The 17499-nt window shown below is 55.7% G+C and overlaps 1 protein-coding gene across 1 annotated transcript in view; it reads right to left on the reverse strand.

Annotated features, from left to right (window-relative positions):
• The window catches only part of PPP1R16A (protein phosphatase 1 regulatory subunit 16A), a 44652-nt gene that overhangs the window by 5174 nt on the left and 21979 nt on the right, over nt 1–17499 (reverse strand). The window contains exons 4-10 of the mRNA XM_059473436.1: nt 13752–13897; nt 13574–13677; nt 13368–13495; nt 9980–10105; nt 9802–9877; nt 9599–9728; nt 301–514 (exon numbers count right to left, since the gene is read on the reverse strand). Of these exons, the coding sequence (XP_059329419.1) occupies nt 301–514; nt 9599–9728; nt 9802–9877; nt 9980–10105; nt 13368–13495; nt 13574–13677; nt 13752–13897 (924 nt within the window). The remainder of the gene's footprint in view (nt 1–300; nt 515–9598; nt 9729–9801; nt 9878–9979; nt 10106–13367; nt 13496–13573; nt 13678–13751; nt 13898–17499) is intronic.

Raw genomic sequence — 17499 nt, forward strand, 5'->3', positions numbered from 1 at the left:
CCCTTCACCCTCAACATCCCCAATGTCCCCAATGTCCCTGAGGTCTCCATTGTCCCTCATGTCCCCAATGTCCCCAATGTCCCCAGCGTCCCTCACCCCCAAGGTGTCCCCAATGTCCTCAATCCCCCAATGTCCTCAATGTCCCTCACCCTTGAGGTGTCTCCAATGTCCCCAATGTCCCCAATCCCCCAATATCCCCAACATCCCCAGTGTCCCCAACATCCTCAATGTCCCGAATCCCCCAATGTCCCCAATGTCCCCAATGTCCTCAATGTCCCCACTGTCCCCTGCGTCCCTCACCCCGGCCCCTCCGCGGTGTCCGGCGGGTGGCAGCGGTGGCCGCGTCTCGGTGCCCGCGGTGACGCCGGCGGCGGTGCCACCGGTGGCGGCGGTGCCGGTGGCCCTGTCGTCGTCCTCGCTGTCCCCGAGTTGTCCCCAGACGATGGCCTCGCGCTGCAGCTCCCGGCGGTAGCGGCTCGAGCGCTCCGACAGGCTGGCGCGGCGAACCACCTTCCTGCAACGGGGTTTGGGGGGGTTTTGGGGGTTTTTATGGGATTTTGGGGGTTTTGGGGTTTTGGGGGTTTTTGGGGTTAGGGGGTTTTTGGGGGGTTTTAGGGGGTTTATGGGGTTAAGGGGTTTTTGGGGGATTTGTGGGGTTTTGGGGTATGGGGTTTGTGGGAATTCAGGATTACAGGGGATGGGGGATTTGGAGATTTGTGGGGTTTTGGGGGTTTACGGGGGTTTGGGGTTTATGGGGATTTGGGATTTATGGGGTTTAGGGGATTAGGGATTTATGGGGTTTCGGGGGTTTAGGGGATTTGGGATTTATGGGGTTTCGGGGATTTAGGGAATTTGGGATTTATGGGATTTAGGGATTTGGGATTTATGGGGTTTAGGGGATTTAGGGGATTTGGGATTTATGGGGTTTATGGGGTTTATGGGGTCAATGGGAATTATGCAGGGTTTGGGGTAAATGGGGTTTCGGGGATTATGGGGTTTTGGGGTTATGGGGATTTGGGGATTTAGAGAATTTATGGGGTTTAGGGGTTTATGGGAATTACAGAGGGTTTGGGGTAAATGGGGTTTAGGGGATTATGGGGTTTTTGGGGTTAAGGGGTTTTTGGGGGATTTAGGGGATTTGTGGGGATTTGGGGTATGGGGTTTGTGGGAATTCAGGATTACAGGGGATGGGGGATTTGGGAATTTGTGGGGTTTTGGGGGTTTGGGGTTTATGGGGATTTGGGATTTATGGGGTTTAGGGGATTTGGGATTCATGGGGTTTAGGGGATTTAGGGGATTTGGGGTTTATGGGGATTTGGGATTTATGGGGATTTGGGATTTATGGGGTTTAGGGGATTTAGGGGATTTGGGATTTATGGGGTTTAGGGGATTTATGGGATTTATGGGGTTTAGGGGATTTGGGATTTATGGGGTTTAGGGGATTTGGGATTTATGGGGTTTATGGGAATTATGCAGGGTTTGGGGTAAATGGGGTTTCGGGGATTATGGGGTTTTGGGGTTATGGGGATTTCAGGATTTAGAGAATTTATGGGGTTTAGGGGTTTATGGGAATTACAGAGGGTTTGGGGTAAATGGGGTTTAGGGGATTATGGGGTTTTTGGGGTTAAGGGGTTTTTGGGGGATTTAGGGGATTTGTGGGGATTTGGGGTATGGGGTTTGTGGGAATTCAGGATTACAGGGGATGGGGGATTTGGGAATTTGTGGGGTTTTGGGGGTTTGGGGTTTATGGGGATTTGGGATTTATGGGGTTTAGGGGATTTGGGATTCATGGGGTTTAGGGGATTTAGGGGATTTGGGGTTTATGGGGATTTGGGATTTATGGGGATTTGGGATTTATGGGGTTTAGGGGATTTAGGGGATTTGGGATTTATGGGGTTTAGGGGATTTATGGGATTTATGGGGTTTAGGGGATTTAGGTGATTTGGGATTTATGGGATTTAGCGGATTTGGGATTTATGGGATTTATGGGGTTTAGGGGATTTGGGATTTATGGGGTTTATGGGGTTTAGGGGATTTGGGATTTATGGGGTTTAGGGGGTTTAGGGGATTTGGGATTTATTGGGTTTGGGGTTTAGGGGATTTGGGATTTATGGGGTTTAGGGGATTTGGGATTTATGGGGTTTATGGGGTTTAGGGGATTTGGGGGATTTGGGATTTATGGGGTTTAGGGGGTTTAGGGGATTTGGGATTTATGGGGTTTAGGGGGTTTTGGGATTTATGGGGTTTATGGGGTTTAGGGGATTTGGGGGATTTGGGATTTATGGGGTTTAGGGGGTTTAGGGGATTTGGGATTTATGGGATTTAGGGGATTTAGGATTTATGGGGTTTATGGGGTTTAGGGGATTTGGGATTTATGGGATTTATGGGGTTTAGGGGGTTTAGGGGATTTATGGGATTTATGGGGTTTAGGGGATTTGGGATTTATGGGGTTTAGGGGATTTGGGATTTATGGGGTTTATGGGAATTATGCAGGGTTTGGGGTAAATGGGGTTTCGGGGATTATGGGGTTTTGGGGTTATGGGGATTTCAGGATTTAGAGAATTTATGGGGTTTAGGGGTTTATGGGAATTACAGAGGGTTTGGGGTAAATGGGGTTTAGGGGATTATGGGGTTTTTGGGGTTAAGGGGTTTATGGGGGATTTAGGGGATTTGTGGGGATTTGGGGTATGGGGTTTGTGGGAATTCAGGATTACAGGGGATGGGGGATTTGGGAATTTGTGGGGTTTTGGGGGTTTGGGGTTTATGGGGATTTGGGATTTATGGGGTTTAGGGGATTTGGGATTCATGGGGTTTAGGGGATTTAGGGGATTTGGGGTTTATGGGGATTTGGGATTTATGGGGATTTGGGATTTATGGGATTTAGGGGGTTTAGGGGATTTGGGATTTATGGGGTTTAGGGGATTTATGGGATTTATGGAGTTTAGGGGTTTTGGGATTTGGGATTTATGGGGTTTAGAGGATTTAGGGGATTTGGGATTTATGGGGTTTAGGGGATTTGGGATTTATGGGGTTTAGGGGGTTTAGGGGATTTGGGATTTATGGGGTTTAGGGGGTTTAGGTTTTCTGGGATTTATGGGGTTTAGGGGATTTGGGATTCATGGGGTTCAGGGGATTTAGGGGGTTTAGGGGATTTATGGGATTTATGGGGTTTAGGGGATTTGGGATTTATGGGGTTTAGTGGATTTAGGGGATTTGGGATTTATGGGGATTTGGGATTTATGGGGATTTGGGATTTATGGGGTTTAGGGGATTTAGGGGATTTGGGATTTATGGGGTTTAGGGATTTATGGGATTTATGGAGTTTAGGGGTTTTGGGATTTGGGATTTATGGGGTTTAGAGGATTTAGGGGATTTGGGATTTATGGGGTTTAGGGGATTTGGGATTTATGGGGTTTAGGGGGTTTAGTGGATTTGGGATTTATGGGGTTTAGAGGATTTAGGGGATTTGGGATTTATGGGGTTTAGGGGTTTGGGATTTATGGGGTTTAGGGGATTTAGGGGATTTGGGATTTATGGGGTTTAGGGGGTTTAGGATTTATGGGATTTATGGGGTTTAGGGGATTTGGGATTTATGGTGTTTACGGGGTTTAGGGGATTTATGGGATTTATGGGGTTTAGGGGATTTGGGATTTATGGGGTTTAGGGGGATTAGGGGGTTTAGGGGATTTATGGGATTTATGGGGTTTAGGGGATTTGGGATTTATGGGGTTTAGGGGATTTGGGATTTATGGGGTTTAGGGGATTTAGGGGATTTGGGATTTATGGGGTTTAGGGGATTTGGGATTTATGGGATTTATGGGGTTTAGGGGGTTTAGGGGATTTATGGGATTTAGGGGGTTTAGGGGATTTATGGGATTTATGGGGTTTAGGGGATTTGGGATTTATGGGGTTTAGGGGATTTAGGGGATTTGGGATTTATGGGATTTATGAGGTTTAGGGGATTTGGGATTTATGGGGTTTAGGGGGTTTTGGGATTTATGGGGTTTAGGGGATTTGGGATATATGGGGTTTAGGGGGTTTAGGGGATTTGGGATTTATGGGGTTTAGGCGATTTGGGATTTATGGGGTTTATGGGGTTTAGGGGATTTATGGGATTTATGGGGTTTAGGGGATTTGGGATTTATGGGATTTATGGGGTTTAGGGGGTTTAGGGGATTTATGGGATTTATGGGGTTTAGGGGATTTGGGATTTATGGGGTTTAGGGGATTTAGGGGATTTGGGATTTATGGGGTTTAGGGGATTTAGGGGGTCAATGGGAATTATGCAGGGTTTGAGGTAAATGGGGTTTTGGGGATTATGGGGTTTTGGGATTATGGGGATTTAGGGGATTTATGGGGTTAGGAGATTTGGGGTTTTTATGGGGGTTTTTATGGGGTTTATGGGGTTGAGAAGATTTGTGGGGTTTTGGGGTTTATGGGGATTCACGATTACAGGGGGTAGGAGTTTGGGAATTATGGGGGTTTGGCGTTTATGGGGTTATGAGGTTATGGGGTATTTGGCGTTTATGGGTTTTTGGGGATTTATGGGGTATTTGGGGTTTATGGGTTTTGGGGGATTTATGGGGTATTTGGGGTTTATGGGTTTTTGGGGATTTATGGGGTATTTGGCGTTTATGGGTTTTTGGGGATTTATGGGGTATTTGGGGTTTATGGGTTTTTGGGGATTTATGGGGTATTTGGGGTTTATGGGTTTTTGGGGATTTATGGGGTTTGGGGATTTAGGAGGTTTTGGGGATTTATGGGGTATTTGGGGTTTATGGGGTTTTGGGGGGTTTAGGGATTATGGGGGTTTTAGTGGCGTTTGTGGGGTTTTGGGGTTTATGGGTTTTTGGGGATTTATGGGGTTTGGGGATTTAGGAGGTTTTGGGGGTTTATGGGGTTTAGGGATTATGGGGGTTTTAGTGGCATTTGTGGGGTTTTGGCTTTTATGGGTTTTTGGGGATTTATGGGGTATTTGGGGTTTATGGGTTTTTGGGGATTTATGGGGTATTTGGGGTTTATGGGTTTTTGGGGATTTATGGGGTATTTGGGGTTTATGGGTTTTGGGGCATTTATGGGGTATTTGGGGTTTATGGGGTTTTGGGGGGTTTAGGGATTATGGGGGTTTTAGTGGGGTTTGTGGGTTTTTGGTTTTTATGGGTTTTTGGGGATTTATGGGGGTTTGGCGTTTATGGGTTTTTGGGGATTTATGGGGTATTTGGGGTTTATGGGTTTTTGGGGGGTTTAGGGATTATGGGGGTTTTAGTGGCGTTTGTGGGGTTTTGGTGTTTATGGGTTTTGGGGGATTTATGGGGTTTAGGGATTATGGGGGTTTTAGTCGTGTTTGTGGGGGTTTGGTGTTTATGGGTTATTGGGGATTTATGGGGTATTTGGGGTTTATGGGTTTTTGGGGGTTTATGGGGTTTAAGGATTATGGGGGTTTTAGTGGCATTTGTGGGGTTTTGGTGTTTATGGGTTTTTGGGGATTTATGGGGTATTTGGGGTTTATGGGTTTTTGGGGATTTATGGGGTATTTGGGGTTTATGGGTTTTTGGGGGTTTATGGGGTTTAAGGATTATGGGGGTTTTAGTGGCATTTGTGGGGTTTTGGTGTTTATGGGTTTTTGGGGATTTATGGGGTATTTGGGGTTTATGGGTTTTTGGGGATTTATGGGGTATTTGGGGTTTATGGGGTTTTGGGGGGTTTAAGGATTATGGGGGTTTTAGTGGCATTTGTGGGGTTTTGGCGTTTATGGGTTTTTGGGGATTTATGGGGTTTTGGCGTTTATGGGTTTTTGGGGATTTATGGGGTTTTGGCTTTTATGGGTTTTTGGGGATTTATGGGGTATTTGGGGTTTATGGGTTTTTGGGGATTTATGGGGTATTTGGGGTTTATGGGTTTTTGGGGGTTTATGGGGTTTAGGGATTATGGGGGTTTTAGTGGCATTTGTGGGGTTTTGGCGTTTATGGGTTTTTGGGGATTTATGGGGTTTTGGCGTTTATGGGTTTTTGGGGATTTATGGGGTTTTGGGGATTTATGAAGTTTTGGGGGTTTACGGGGTTTAGAGATTATGGAGGTTTTAGTGGGGTTTGTGGGTTTTTGGTTTTTATGGGTTTTGGGGGATTTATGGGGGTTTGGCGTTTATGGGTTTTTGGGGATTTATGGGGTTTTGGGGATTTATGAAGTTTTGGGGGTTTATGGGGTTTAGGGATTATGGGGGTTTTAGTGGCGTTTGTGGGGTTTTGGTGTTTATGGGTTTTGGGGGATTTATGGGGTTTAGGGATTATGGGGGTTTTAGTCGTGTTTGTGGGGGTTTGGTGTTTATGGGTTATTGGGGATTTATGGGGTATTTGGGGTTTATGGGTTTTTGGGGGTTTATGGGGTTTAAGGATTATGGGGGTTTTAGTGGCATTTGTGGGGTTTTGGCGTTTATGGGTTTTTGGGGATTTATGGGGTTTTGGCGTTTATGGGTTTTTGGGGATTTATGGGGTTTTGGGGATTTATGAAGTTTTGGGGGTTTATGGGGTTTAGATATTATGGGGGTTTTAGTGGGGTTTGTGGGTTTTTGGTTTTTATGGGTTTTTGGGGATTTATGGGGTTTTGGCGTTTATGGGTTTTTGGGGATTTATGGGGTATTTGGGGTTTATGGGTTTTTGGGGGGTTTAGGGATTATGGGGGTTTTAGTGGCGTTTGTGGGGTTTTGGTGTTTATGGGTTTTTGGGGATTTATGGGGTATTTGGCGTTTATGGGTTTTTGGGGTTTATGGGTTTTTGGGGATTTATGGGGTTTGGGGATTTATGAGGTTGTGGGGATTTATGAGGTTTAGGGATTATGGGGGTTTTAGTGGCATTTGTGGGGTTTTGGCGTTTATGGGGTTTTGGGGGTTTATGGGGTTTAGGGATTATGGGGGTTTTAGTGGCGTTTGTGGGGTTTTGGGGGTTTATGGGTTTTTGGGGATTTATGGGGGTTTGGGGATTATGAGGGTTCAGCGTTTATGGGGTTTTGGGGTTTTGGAATGACGGGGATTTGGGGGTGCTGGGGATTTTGTGTCATCCCGATGCCACCCAGTGACCCCCAGTGTCACCCTGACCCTCCCAGTGTCACCCTAATCCCCCCAGTGTCACCAGGGCCATGGGGACCCTCACCCAGTGACCCCCAGTGTCACCCTGACCCTCCCAGTGACCCCAGTGGTGTCCCCAATGCCACCCAGTGTCCCCATCAATGTCCCCAACCCTGCTCACCCGCGGCGGCCAGCGCTGGACGTTCTCCTCTGCAGCAGGGACTTGTGACCACCAGTGCCACCCCAGTGTCACCCAGTGTCACCCCAGTGCACCCAGTGTCCCCATTAATGTCCCCATCAATGTCCCCAACCCCGGAGGTGACAATGCTCACCCACGGCGGCCAGTGCTGGACGTTCTCCTCTGCAGCAGGGACTTGTGACCCCCAGTGTCACCCATTGTGTCCCCATTAATGTCCCCAAGGCGGGGAGGTGACAATGCTCACCCCCAGCTGCCAGCACTGGACATTCTCCTCTGCAGCAGGGATTTGTGACCCCCAGTGTCACCCCAGTGTCACCCAGTGACCCCCAGTGTCACCCAGTGACCCTCAGTGTCACCCCAGTGTCACCCATTGTGTCCCCATTAATGTCCCCAAGGTGGGGAGGTGACACTGTGTCCTGCTCACCCGCGGCTGCCGGCGCTGGACGTCCTCCTCTGGAGCAGGGACTTGTGACCCCAGTGCCACCCCAGTGTCACCCAGTGACCCCAGTGTCACCCAGTGACCCTCAGTGTCACCCCAGTGTCACCCAATGTGTCCCCATTAATGTTCCCAAGGCGGGGAGGTGACAATGCTCACCCCCAGCTGCCAGCACTGGACATTCTCCTCTGCAGCAGGGATTTGTGACCCCCAGTGTCACCCCAGTGTCACCCAGTGACCCCAGTGTCACCCCAGTGTCACCCAATGTGTCCCCATCAGTGTCCTCAAGGTGAGGAGGTGACACTGTGTCCCGCTCACCCTCGGCTGCCGGCGCTGGACGTCCTCCTCTGCAGCAGGCCCTTGTGACCCCCAGTGCCACCCCAGTGCCACCCAGTGACCCCAGTGCCACCCCAGTGGTGTCCCGATCAGTGTCCCCAACCCTGGAGGTGACAATGCTCACCCCCAGCTGCCGGCGCTGGACGTTCTCCTCTGGAGCAGGGACTTGTGACCCCAGTGCCACCCCAGTGGTGTCCCCAGTGTCCCCATTAATGTCCCCAAGCCTGCTCACCTTCGGCTGCCAGTGCTGGACGTCCTCCTCTGCAGCAGGGACTTGTGACCCCAGTGCCACCCAGTGTCCCCAGTGTCCCCATTAATGTCCCCAAGCCTGCTCACCTTCGGCTGCCGGCGCTGGACGTCCTCCTCTGCAGCAGGGACTTGTGACCCCAGTGCCACCCAATGTGTCCCCATTAATGTCCCCAAGGCGGGGAGGTGACACCATGTCCTGCTCACCTTCGGCTGCCGGCGCTGGACGTCCTCCTCTGCAGCAGGCCCTTGTGACCCCAGTGCCACCCAGTGTCCCCATTAATGTCCCCATCAATGTCCCCAACCCCGCTCACCCGCGGCTGCCGGCGCTGGACGTTCTCCTCTGCAGCAGGGACTTGTGACCCCCAGTGTCACCCCAGTGCCACTCAGTGACCCCAGTGTCACCCCAGTGGTGTCCCCACCAGTGTCCCCAAGGTGGGGAGGTGACAATGCTCACCCGCGGCTGCCGGCGCTGGACGTCCTCCTCTGCAGCAGGGACTTGTGACCCCCAGTGTCACCCCAGTGCCACTCAGGGACCTCAGTGCCAGCCCAGTGTCACCCAGTGCAACCCCAGTGCCACCCAGTGTCACCCCAGTGCCACCCAGTGTCCCCCAGTGTCCCCATTAATGTCCCCAAGCCCGCTCACCCGCGGCTGCCGGCGCTGGACGTTCTCCTCTGCAGCAGGGACTTGTGACCACCAGTGTCACCCCAGTGCCACCCAGTGTCACCCCAGTGCCACCCCAGTGGTGTCCCCCAGTGTCCCCATGAATGTCCCCAACCCTGCTCACCCGCGGCTGCCGGCGCTGGACGTCCTCCTCTGGAGCAAGGACTTATGACCCCAGTGCCACCCCAGTGTCACCCAGTGTCACCCCAGTGCACCCAGTGTCCCCCAGTGTCCCCATTAATGTCCCCAACCCCGCTCACCCGCGGCTGCCGGCGCTGGACGTCCTCCTCTGCAGCAGGGACTTGTGACCCCAGCGCCACCCCAGTGCCACCCAGTGTCACCCCAGTGCCACCCCAGTGGTGTCCCCCAGTGTCCCCATGAATGTCCCCAACCCTGCTCACCCGCGGCTGCCGGCGCTGGACGTCCTCCTCTGGAGCAAGGACTTGTGACCCCAGTGTCACCCCAGTGCCACCCAGTGACCCCAGTGCCACCCCAGTGGTGTCCCCATTAATGTCCCCAACCCTGTGACACTGTGTCCTGCTCACCCGCGGCTGCCGGCGCTGGACGTTCTCCTCTGCAGCAGGGACTTGTGACCCCAGTGCCACCCCAGTGGCGTCCCCATCAGTGTCCCCAAGGTGGGGAGGTGACAATGCTCACCCGCGGCTGCCGGCGCTGGACGTCCTCCTCTGCAGCAGCCCCTTGTGCCTCTCCTGGCACTTCAGCACGGCCGCCCGCTTGTGCTTCAGCTCCAGCAGCTTGGCCCGGACCTCCTCGTCCCCACACACATCTGGGACAACACCCCCGTCACCGAGTGCCACCGCGGCGCCGCCGCGGCGTCCCTAAAGCGTCCCCAAACGCACCCAGGGGCGTCTCATCCAGCAGCGATTTGGCGCCGAGCTCGGCGCCGTGAGCCACCAGCAGCTCCGCCAGCGGCACCTGCGGAGGGACACAAAAACGGGTGGGGAAAAGGGGGAAAATCGGCAAAAAATGGGGACGATGGGGGATGGGGGGGTGTCCCCGAGGGTGCGGGTGACACACCTGTCCCCAGCAGGCGGCGGCGTGCAGGGGCTGCCACCCGTCGGTGTCGCACGCGTCGGGGCGGGCGCGGTGCTCCAGCAGCAGCTCGGCCGCCTCCAGGAACCCGTGCGCGGCTGCCACGTGCAGCTGGCAGGGACAGCGGCACCTGGGTGGCACCCTGACCCTCCCAGTGTCACCCAGTGTCCCCACTGTCACCCTGATCCCCCCCAGTGTCACCCAGTGTCACCCTGATCCCCCAGTGTCCCCAGCAGCAGCTCGGCCGCCTCCAGGCACCCGTGCGCGGCTGCCACGTGCAGCTGGCAGGGACAGTGGCACCTGGGTGGCACCCTGACCCTCCCAGTGTCACCCAGTGTCACCCAGTGTCACCCTGATCCCCCAGTGTCCCCAGCAGCAGCTCGGCCGCCTCCAGGAACCCGTGGGTGGCTGCCACGTGCAGCTGGCAGGGACAATGCTGGTGGCACCCTGACCCTCCCAGTGCCACCCTGATCCTGACCCAGTGTCACCCTGACCCTCCCAGTGTCACCCAGTGTCACCCTGACCCTCCCGTTGCCACCCAGTGTCACCCAGTGTCACCCTGACCCTCCCAGTGACCCTCAGTGTCACCCAGTGTCACCCTGATCCCCCCCCAGTGTCCCCAGCAGCAGCTCGGCCACCTCCAGGCACCACGTGCAGCTGGCAGGGACAGCGGCACCTGGGTGGCACCCTGACCCTCCCAGTGTCACCCAGTGTCACCCTGATCCTCCCAGTGACCCTCAGTGTCACCCAGTGTCACCCTGACCCTCCCAGTGTCACCCAGTGTCACCCTGATCCCCCAGTGTCCCCAGCAGCAGCTCGGCCGCCTCCAGGCACCCGTGCGCGGCTGCCACGTGCAGCTGGCAGGGACAGTGGCACCTGGGTGGCACCCTGACCCTCCCAGTGACCCCCAGTGTCACCCTGACCCTCCCAGTGACCCCCAATGCCACCCAATGTCCCCCAGTGTCACCCTGATCCCCCCCATTGTCCCCCAGTGTCACCCTGATCCCCACCAGTGTCCCCCAGTGCCACCCTGACCCTCCCAGTGCCACCCTGATCCCTCCCAGTGACCCCAGTGCCACCCTGATCCCCCCAGTGTCACCCAGTGTCACCCAGTGTCACCCTGATCCCCCAGTGTCACCCAGTGTCCCCAGCAGCAGCTTGGCCACCTCCAGACACCCGTGGGCGGCTGCCACGTGCAGCTGGCAGGGACAGGGGTGGTGGCACCTCAGTGTCACCCTGACCCTCCCAGTGTCACCCTGACCCTCCCAGTGACCCCCAGTGTCACCCTGACCCTCCCAGTGTCACTCCAATCCTCTCCCCGTGACCCCAGTGCCACCCAGTGTCCCCCAGTGCCACCCTGATCCTCTCCCATGTCACCAGGGCTATGGGGATACTCCCCCAGTGACCTCGAGTGTCACCTTGGTCCTCATCCAGTGACCCCCCAGTGTCACCCAGTGACCCCAGTGCCACCCTGATCCTCTCCCAGTGACCCCCAGTGACTCCCTGATCCCTCCCAGTGCCACCTTCATCCCCTCCAGTGTCACCCAGTGTCACCCTGACCCGCCCAGTGCCACCCTGATCCTCCCCAGTGACCCCCAGTGTCACCCTGATCCTCCCCAGTGACCCCAGTGTCACCCAGTGTCACCCAGTGTCACCCTGACCCGCCCAGTGCCACCCCTGATCCTCCCCAGTGACCCCCAGTGTCACCCTGATCCTCCCCAGTGACCCCAGTGTCACCCAGTGACCCCAGTGCCACCCTGATCCCCCCAGTGACCCCCAGTGCCACCCAGTGACCCCAGTGCAACCCTGATCCTCTCCCAGTGACCCCCAGTGCCACCCTGATCCCCCCAGTGACCCCCAGTGCCACCCAGTGACCCCAGTGCCACCCTGATCCTCTCCCAGTGACCCCCAGTGTCACCCTGACCCTCCCAGTGCCACCTTCATCCCCTCCAGTGTCACCCAGTGTCACCCTGACCCGCCCAGTGCCACCCTGATCCTCCCCAGTTACCCCAGTGCCACCCAGTGACCCCAGTGCCACCCTGATCCTCCCCAGTGACCCCCAGTGTCACCCTGATCCTCCCCAGTGACCCCAGTGCCACCCAGTGACCCCAGTGCCACCCCCAAGTGCCCCCGTGGTGTCCCCTCACTGTCCCCACGTACCAGGGTGCCCCTGTGCTGTCCCCAGGAGTGACCCCAGTGCCACCCTGCCCCGCTGTCCCCCTGCTGTCCCCTGGCTGTCCCCACGTACCAAGGTGCCCCTGTGGTGTCCCCTGGCTGTCCCCTCACTGTCACCCTCACGTACCAAGGTGCCCCTGTGGTGTCCCCTGGCTGTCCCCAACCCACCAAGGTGCCCCCTGTGGTGTTCCTGTGGTGTCCCCTGGCTGTCCCCCAGCTGTCCCCTCACGGTCACCCACACGTACCAGGGTGTCCCTGTGGTGTCCCCTGGCTGTCCCCAGCCCACCAAGGTGCCCCCTCGCTGTCCCCTGGCTGTCCCCTCACTGTCACCCCCACGTACCAAAGTGCCCCCATGGTGTCCCCTGGCTGTCCCCAACCCACCAAGGTGCCCCCATGGTGTCCCCTGGCTGTCCCCTGGCTGTCCCCAACCCACCAAGGTGCCCCCATGGTGTCCCCTGGCTGTCCCCAACCCACCAAGGTGCCCCCATGGTGTCCCCTGGCTGTCCCCTGGCTGTCCCCAACCCACCAAGGTGCCCCAGTGGTGTCCCCGAGGCGTGTCCGGTTCGGCTCCATCCTGGGGGTGACCCCAGTGCCACCCTGCCCACCCGCCCCCACTGTCCCCTGGCTGCCCCCGCGTACCAAGGTGTCCCCTGGCTGTCCCCTCCCTGTCACCCCCACCCACCAAGGTGTCCCCTGGCTGTCCCCACGTACCAGGGTGCCCCCGTGGTGTCCCCTGGGCGTGTCCAGCTCCTTCCCGTCCCGGATGAGCTCCATCCCGGATCACCCTGCCCACGTCCCCGCTGTCCCCTGGCTGTCCCGTGCTGTCCCCTGGCTGTCCCCTGGCTGTCCCCTGCTGTCCCCTGGCTGTCCCCACGCACCAGGGTGCCCCCGTGGTGTCCCCTGGGCGTGTCCAGCTCCTTCCCGTCCCGGATGAGCTCCATCCCGGATCACCCTGCCCACGTCCCCGCTGTCCCCTGGCTGTCCCGTGCTGTCCCCTGGCTGTCCCCTGGCTGTCCCCTGCTGTCCCCTGGCTGTCCCCACGTACCAGGGTGCCCCCGTGGTGTCCCCTGGGCGTGTCCAGCTCCTTCCCGTCCCGGATGAGCTCCATCCCGGATCACCCTGCCCACGTCCCCTCTGTCCCCTGCTGTCCCCTCTGTCCCCTGCTGTCCCCTGCTGTCCCCTGGCTGTCCCCACGCACCAGGGTGCCCCCGTGGTGTCCCCTGGGCGTGTCCAGCTCCTTCCCGTCCCGGATGAGCTCGCGGATCTCGGTGACCATGGCGCGCTCCGTGGCCGCCCGCGCCTCCTCGATGCGCTCCTGCGTGATGCCTGCCCGGAGCGACATTGGTGACGCCGGTGACGCCACCGGGGCCGTGCCACCGCGCCCCTGGCGTCCCCCTGACGGACCCTGCCGCGCCATGGCGCTCTCCAGGCAGTCCAGCGTGGCCTCGTCCTCGCACAGGTCGTAGGGCATGTTCCCGTCCGAGTTCACCGCCAGCAGGTCGGCGCCGCTGCGGGGACAACGCCGGGGTCACCGCGGTGTCGCCGGCGCCACCGGGGCGTCCCCAACGGTGTCCCCAGGTACCGCTGGATGAGCAGCTGCACCAGGCGCAGGTGGCCGCAGGTGGCGGCGGCGTGGAGCGGCGTCCAGAGCTCCGTGTCCCGAGCGTTGGCGTCGGCGCCCGAGTCCAGGAGCAGCCGGACCAGGGGCAGGGAGTCGTCGATGCAGCTCTGGGAATGGGGGAATGGCGGGAATGGGAATGGGAATGGTGGGATTGGGAATGGGATTGGGAATGGTGGGAATGGGAATGGTGGGGATTGGAATGGGATTGGGGATAATGGGATTGGGGATAATGGGATTGGGATTTCATGGTCCAGGAGCAGCCGGACCAGGGGCAGGGAGTCGTCAATGCAGCTCTGGGAACGGGGGAATGGCGGGAATGGGAATGGGAATGGTGGGATTGGGAATGGGAATGGTGGGATTGGGAATGGGAATGGGAATGGGAATGGGAATGGGAATGGGAATGGGAATGGGATTGGGAATGGGAATGGTGGGAAGGGGATTGGGAATGGGAATGGTGAGAATGGGAATGAGATTGGGATTGGGAATGAGATTGGGAATGAGATTGGGAATGGGAATGGTGGGATTGGGAATGGGATTGGGATTGGGATTGGGAATGAGATTTGGAATGAGATTGGGAATGGTGGGATTGGGAATGGTGGGAATGGGAATGGTGGGATTGGGAATGAGATTGGGAGTGGTGGGAATGGGAATCGGAATGGGATTGGGAATGGTGGGGATAATGGGATTGGGGATAATGGGATTGGGGATAATGGGATTGGGATTTCATGGTCCAGGAGCAGCCGGACCAGGGGCAGGGAGTCGTCGATGCAGCTCTGGGAATGGGGGAATGGCGGGAATGGGAATGGGATTGGGAATGGGAACGGAGGGATTGGGAATGGTGGGAATGGGAATGCTGGGAATGGTGGGAATGGGAATGGTGGGGATAATGGGATTGGGGATAATGGGATTGGGGATAATGGGATTGGGATTACATGGTCCAGGAGCAGCCGGACCAGGGGCAGGGAGTCGTCGATACAGCTCTGGGAACGGGGTAATGGTGGGAATGGGAATGGGATTGGGAATGAGAATGGGAATGGGATTGGGAATGGTGGGATTGGGAGTGGTGAGATTGGGAATGGTGGGATTGGGAATGGTGGGGATAATGGGATTGGGATTTCATGGTCCAGGAGCAGCCGGACCAGGGGCAAGGAGTCGTCGATGCAGCTCTGGGAATGGGGGAATGGCGGGAATGGTGGGATTGGGATTGGGAATGGTGGGATTGGGAATGGGAATGGTGGGATTGGGAATGGGATTGGGAATGGGAATGGTGGGAATGGGAATGGGAATGGTGGGAATGGAAATGGGATTGGGAATGGGAATAAGAATGAGATTGGGAATGGTGGGATTGGGAATGGTGGGAATGGGAATGGGATTGGGATTGGGAATGGTGGGATTGGGAATGGTGGGAATGATGGGATTGGGATTTCATGGTCCAGCAGGAGATGGACCAGGGGCAGGGAGTCGTCGATGCAGCTCTGGGAATGTGGGAATGGTGGGAATGGGAATGGTGGGAATGATGGGAATGGTGGGATTGGGAATAGGATTGGGAATGGTGGGATTGGGAATGGTGGGAATGGGAATAGGATTGGGAATGGGATTGAGAATGGTGGGAATGGGAATGGTGGGATTGGGAATGGTGGGAATGGGAATGGGAATGGTGGGAGTGATGGGAATGGTGGGATTGGGAATGGTGGGAATGGGACTGGGAATGGTGGGAATGGGAATGGGAACAATGGGATTTCATGGTCCAGGGGCAGCCAGACCAGGGGCAGGGAATCGTCAGTGCAGCTCTCGGAATGGGGGAATGGGAATGGGATTGGGAATGGTGGGATTGGGAATGGTAGTGGGAATGGTGGGAATAATGGGAATGATGAGATTGGGATTTCATGGCCCAGGAGGAGACAGAGCAGGGGCAGGGAGTCGTCGATGCAGCTCTGGGAATGGTGGGAATGGGATTGGGAATGATGGGAATGATGGGAATGATGGGAATGATGGGAATGGGAATGGGAATGGTGGGATTGGGAATAATGGGATTGGGAACAATGGGATTGGGAATAATGGGATTGGGAACAATGGGATTGGGAACAATGGGATTGGGAACAATGGGATTTCATGGTCCAGCAGGAGACGGACCAGGGGGAGGGAATCATCGATGCAGCTCCAGGAATGGTGGGATTGGTGGGAATGGTGGGATTGGTGGGAATGACTGGGAATGGGAATAATGGGATTGGGAATGGTGGGATTGGGAATGGGAATAATGAGATTGGAAACAATGGCATTTCCTGGTCCAGGAGCAGCCAGACCAGTGGGATGGAGTTGTTGATGCAGCTCTGGGAATGGTGGGAATGGAAATGATGGGAATGGTGGGAATTGGATTGGGAAAGGTGGAAATAATGGGATTGGGAATGGAAATTACGGGATTTGGAATGGGAATAATGGGATTTCATGGTCCAGGAGCAGGCGGACCAGCAGGAGGGAGTTGTCAACGCAGCTCTGGGATTAATGGGATCGGGAATGATGGGATTGGGAATGATGGGATTGGGAATGGTGGGATTGGGACTGGGATTGGGATGGGATTCAGGCTGTTGGGATGTTGGAGGTCAATGGGATGGGAAGGATGTGGATAACGGGATGCCGGGATTTGGGATCAGCGGGTGGAGAGGGGAAGGGAAGGATCTGGAGCTGGGACGGAAAAGGTTTGGGGTTACCGGGATAAGGAAAGGATTTGGGATCACCAGGATCTGAGATGGGAAAACACCTGGATTTGGGAATTCAGGGCTCGGGATCAGCAGGTAACGGGATGGGAATGGCCTGGATTTGGGAATGATGGGATTTGGGACGGAAAACACCTGGATTTGGGATCACCGGGATTTGGGATGGGAAGGGCCTGGATTTGGGATCACCAAGATCTGGGATGAATGGATGGAGCTGGGATGGAGAACACCGGGATTTGGGATCACTGGGATTTGGGATCACTGGGATTTGGGATGGGAATGACCAGGATTTGGGATCACTGGGATCTGGGATTTGGGATCAGTGGATGGAGCTGGGAGGGAAAACACCTGGATTTGGGATCACTGGGATTTGGGATCACTGCGATTTGGGTTCACTGGAATTTGGGATGGGAATGACCTGGATTTGGGATCAGCGGGATCTGGGATTTGGGATCAGTGGATGGAGCTGGGATGGAAGACACCTGGATTTGGGATCACTGGGATTTGGGATGGGAATGACCTGGATTTGGGATCACCGGGATTTGGGATGGGAATGACCTGGATTTGGGATCACTGGGATCTGGGATTTGGGATCAATGGATGGAGCTGGGATGGAAAACACTCACTGGGATTTGGGATCACCAGGATTTGGGATGGGAATGACCTGGATTTGGGATCAGTGGGATTTGGGATCAATGGATGGAGCTGGGATGGAAGACACTCACTGGGATTTGGGATCACTGGGATTTGGGATGGGAATGACCTGGATTTGGGATCAGCGGGATTTGGGATCAATGGATGGAGCTGGGATGGAAGACACCTGGATTTGGGATCACTGGGATTTGGGATCACTGGGATTTGGGATGGGAATGACCTGGATTTGGGATCACTGGGATCACGGGGATTTGGGATCAGTGGATGGATCTGGGATGGCAAGGGAATCACTGGGATTTGGGATTACTGGGATTTGGGATGAATGGATGGATCTGGGATGG

The sequence above is a fragment of the Ammospiza nelsoni genome, chromosome 1 (genome assembly GCF_027579445.1).
Source record: "Ammospiza nelsoni isolate bAmmNel1 chromosome 1, bAmmNel1.pri, whole genome shotgun sequence".
Taxonomy (NCBI): domain Eukaryota; kingdom Metazoa; phylum Chordata; class Aves; order Passeriformes; family Passerellidae; genus Ammospiza; species Ammospiza nelsoni.